We start from the raw sequence: 4,612 nt of genomic DNA, 5'->3' as shown, positions 1-4,612 counted from the left end.
CCATACTTCCGTCTAGACTTTTATTGTTGAAGTTCTGCTGTGTGTGTCCTGCAGCCTCCTGGCTGTGCAGAACAGAGAGGATGCTGGGATATTCCTGCTGCTGTCCACCACGGGTCATTACTCTCTGTTCCCGCTGCTCTTCACCTGCGCAGGTAAACACAGCGACACACCTGTCAGATGTCCCAGCCAATCAGGCGAGGGATGTTCAGGGGACGGGGGAGAATTACTCAATCCCACGTCTTAATCTGTTAGAGAAGTCTCCTGGTCCCCGGCTTGAGCTTCACCTCAGGACCCATGTGTCCTCTCCTGAGGGAAGGAGTCATCACATACAGAGCATCAGCTAGTTCAGGATCCATGTGTCCTCTCCTGAAGGAAGGAGTCATCACATACAGAGACTAGGTCCTGAGCAGTGTCCTTCACATGCTGATATCAAGAGAGGGAGTCACACAGTCACAAGATGGAGGAACAGAAAGCAGTATTCAATGTTTACTTCAGATTAGCTCCACGTCAGGAATGAGCATGCTTGATGTCTCTCTCCATAATGAGCATGCTTGATGTCTCTCTCCATAATGAGCATGCTTGATGTCTCTCTCCATAGAGGCTGAGTCATCATGTTCATCACAGAGCTATCATCTGCCTCAAGCAGTCCTGATGCTCTTCGTGTTCACAGCTGCAGTTGATACCTTGTTAGCATGCTACTCTCATGTTGGAGGAGGACACTCAGGATCTTTATTGATAAACGAAGGACTATATTTGGGGGGGGGGGAATGAATTGATTATTGATAATAACATGTGTTTCTGCAGAGCTGCCCATCAAAGTGCTGCTGATGCTGATGTTCACCGTGTACGCCTTCAGCGCTCTGAGACACCTGCACAGGTACTCAAAGCGTCCCACGTCCTCCATGTCTTCAATGTGTCTTTTTGTCAGTCAAAACAATAACAAATATAAATATATACGTTTTGATGTAAACTCATGACAGTAAGGGTTCCTATGATGCTTAACAAATCCTAAAATGCAAAAAAATGCATATTAATAATTATTTTCTGACTTTGTAAAATCCAAAAATAACTTATAATAATTTACCACCTTAAGTCCTTAAATACGTGTTACTCATAATAAAGCTGACATTTAATAATAATCATACCCTCTCTCCGCAGGCGGCCCCTGCTGCGGCCCCTGGAGACCCTGTACCTGGTGGGGCTGCTCCTCCTCTCTCTCTGCTGTGACGTCCTGTTCCCTCTCTCTCCGTGGGGGGCGAGGCTGCCCTTCCTCCCCCTGCTGGCCACCTCCCTGTACTGCTCGCTGGGCATCATTTACTGCTTCCTGCGTCTGTACTGCAGCATGTTGGGGGGGGCGGAGAGGCCGAAGCAGCCCTGAGGGACACCGTTTAGACCCTCCCCCGACAAAAACACACACTCGGCCATTTCCTCTTTCCTCGACTGTGGATTACGGACCAATCAGAGGCGACCTGACGACCAGGAGCCAACATCGTTAGTTTTAGTCCCTATTTACTCCCCCTCTCTCCCCGTGCAACCGGCCCTCCTTGGTCTGATGAACGGAAGAGCCATTTCCAACGCTCTCATCTCAGGTTGTGTATCGGACATCCCGAGGAAAGCAACATGTTTAAACGAGGGTCGACCCGGAAGACTATGCGATCCCTTTCAAGACGCCAACGTCTGATGAAACCACATCGGGAAGGAGGGTATTGATACTCCAGCAAATGGCCCTTCTCGTATATACCATCGCTGTTACTTAAATGTCGCCGGATGACGTACAAGAGACTGAGACGTTGAGAAGGTTTCACAAAAAAACCCAAAACAAAAAAAGTTGTACGAAGTCTTTCTTAATAAAATCTAAAATTGGCACGATTTTGAATGCAGTCTGGTTCTAACTGATCGCATAGTGAAGTTGAGGAAAGGGAGATATAGGGGGGGGGGGCCTGAGGCAGGAGAATCACACGCTACTGATATCGACTCTACGGTTGATATCCAAAATAGACCTCCTGTTGTTGGAAGGGATTACAAGATCAAGTCTTTAAAAACGAAGATGATGAATTGCAGTTTAGGGTCGGTGCCACCTCTGTAACACAATGCATGCTGGGACACACTGTAGCCTGTATGGATGATCATTGTTTTGTGGAAACCTGAATCTATAAAACAGACGGACCAAATCACCCGAGAGACGTTGAAGCTTATTTTTCTACATTTTCAATAAAAACGTTGATTCATTTATCATTTGTTTTTATATTTATTGTCACATCTTCATCTTCTGGAACTTTGCCAAGTACCTTTACTCAAGAGCCGCTTTCACCCCAAGTATTTAGCCGGTACTTGTTCCCCCCGAACTCTTCAGTCCCTGGAAGCGTCCGAGCAGATCGCGTTCACACCGGAATGAGTCCCTGGGGGTGGATTAGGCAAATGAGCCGCTGACGTCACGTCTTCTTCTTCTGCTTTGGGTTTACTGGTAGGCCGCAAACCACTTCACGGCATATACTGCCTTCCGAGTAAATCGCCAGAACGCTCCACCGCTCCCATGTTTTCTTTTGCCATAAGTTAGTCTCTCTGCGTTTCTGCGCTGGGCTAATGCTAATGCTAATAATGCTAATGCCAGCAAATAAAATGGCGGCTTCACAAAACTTTTCCGAGTTTTACGGGGCGTGGTTTGCAATCCGCCGAGCCAATCGGAAATGGGAACCTTTTCCTCCCCAGGAGAGAACCTGCTCTCTAGCAGGGACGGAAAAGGTTCTCTTCAACTAAGTTCTAGTTCCAGATCTTTTTGGTGTGAACGCAAAATCCCAGGAACTATCGGAACTACTCCTGGGAAAAGTACTCCGGTGTGAAAGCGCCTAAGTACTGTATTAAAGTACACAATAAAGGTACTTTACTTGTGTACTTCCAATTTATAATACTTGATATTTAAATGTCACTTCATCTCAGAGGTAATCATAATAATCATTTTGGATTTTTTTCTTAGTGATTTCTTTTTTTTTCTTCTATATTTTCTAGTAAATATTTAGATGTTTTTTTTATTATTGATATTTTTTCTAGAATATTTCTTATAGTGTTGTATGTTTGTTCATTCTCATAGTTAGTCAATTATTTCTGGTAATTTCCTTTTTATTTCTAAACCATTTGTTATTTTTCTTTTAAGTTGTATTCGTTTTTTATTTAGAAAAATTACGAGTTATTTTATTTTCGTAGATTTTTTTTTACCTCTAAATACTTCCTCAAATGCTGATTTTCTCCCGACAGGTGAGAGAGACAGGTGAGTGAGAGACAGGTGAGAGAGACAGGGGAGAGACAGGTGAGTGAGAGACAGGGGAGAGACAGGTGAGTGAGAGACAGGTGAGAGAGAGACAGGTGAGAGAGACAGGTGAGAGACAGGGGAGAGACAGGTGAGTGAGAGACAGGTGAGAGAGAGACAGGTGAGAGAGACAGGTGAGTGAGACAGGTGAGAGACAGGGGAGAGACAGGTGAGTGAGAGACATGTGAGTGACAGACAGGTGAGTGAGACAGGTGAGTGAGACAGGTGAGAGACAAGTGTGAGACAGGTGAGTGAGAGGCAGGTGAGAGAGAGACATGTGAGTGACAGACAGGTGAGTGAGACAGGTGAGAGACAAGTGTGAGACAGGGGAGAGACAGGTGAGTGAGAGGCAGGTGAGAGACAGGTGAGACTTCCTCAAATGCTGATTTTCTCCCGACAGGTGAGAGAGACAGGTGAGAGATAAGTCAAAACTGCACTCTAACCACCTGAGAAATGATTTAATTGAATAAAAACACCCATTGAAGTGTAAATAAAAATAACTCACATTTTCTTTAAAAACTTTATTGATAAGGCAACACAAAACATGATTTGGGTCAATTGAACTTGGAGACTTGTTTCTCTGCGACCTCTCTATTGCACGATAAGAGCTGTTAGCATCGATGCTAACCGTACGACTACCTGTTAGCAGCTTTAAGGACAACATGGCCTCCTCTTCCTCACCTCTAACTGCCATCAGCTTTACCTAAACAAACACGTCCTCATGATCTTGTCTCACTCGTCATCGTATAAAAATATATAAATGTTTACAATCCATTCAGCCGCTTCCTTTTCAAAACTTCAAAATAAGAGACCAGTCGCTCAAAGCTAACGACAAATACATCTTCAAAATAAAAATGCAGCCACATGTAATTTCAAGAAGAGTGAGATCTCTGGTAGTTTCAAAGACGACGGTCCGTTCGAACATGAACGAGAGAACGGCTCCCACCGGACAGGAAGGGGTTAAATCAACGTAGTGAAGTTAAAAGTACAATATCTTCCTCAAGTAGAAAGTAGCCGGACATGGTCAAGTACAAGTACCTCTACTCAAGTCATTGCACTTGAGATACAGTAACTATATACACAAGTATTTGCTCCTGTTGGACAGTTTCAGCGTCTCTGAGGACAACAACACAGGGACAGTTTCAGCGTCTCTGAGGACAACACAGGGACAGTTTCAGCGTCTCTGAGGACAACAACACAGGGACAGTTTCAGCGTCTCTGAGAACAACAACACAGGGACAGTTTCAGCGTCTCTGAGGACAACAACACAGGGACAGTTTGAGCGTCTCTGAGGACAACACAGGGACA

The 4,612-nt window shown here is 44.9% G+C and overlaps 1 protein-coding gene across 1 annotated transcript in view; it reads left to right on the top strand.

Annotated features, from left to right (window-relative positions):
- The window catches only part of alg8 (ALG8 alpha-1,3-glucosyltransferase), a 2,806-nt gene extending 574 nt beyond the window's left edge, over window positions 1-2,232 (top strand). Inside the window, exons 2-4 of the mRNA XM_034079402.2 lie at window positions 17-152; window positions 805-877; window positions 1,159-2,232. Coding sequence (XP_033935293.2) covers window positions 17-152; window positions 805-877; window positions 1,159-1,378 — 429 coding nt within the window. The 3' untranslated portion in view covers window positions 1,379-2,232. The remainder of the gene's footprint in view (window positions 1-16; window positions 153-804; window positions 878-1,158) is intronic.
- Window positions 2,233-4,612: the final 2,380 nt, after the last annotated feature.

This window comes from Pseudochaenichthys georgianus, unplaced genomic scaffold, assembly GCF_902827115.2.
Source record: "Pseudochaenichthys georgianus unplaced genomic scaffold, fPseGeo1.2 scaffold_608_arrow_ctg1, whole genome shotgun sequence".
In the NCBI taxonomy this organism is placed as follows: Eukaryota; Metazoa; Chordata; class Actinopteri; order Perciformes; family Channichthyidae; genus Pseudochaenichthys; species Pseudochaenichthys georgianus.
This window is presented reverse-complemented; position numbering and strand designations above follow the sequence as displayed.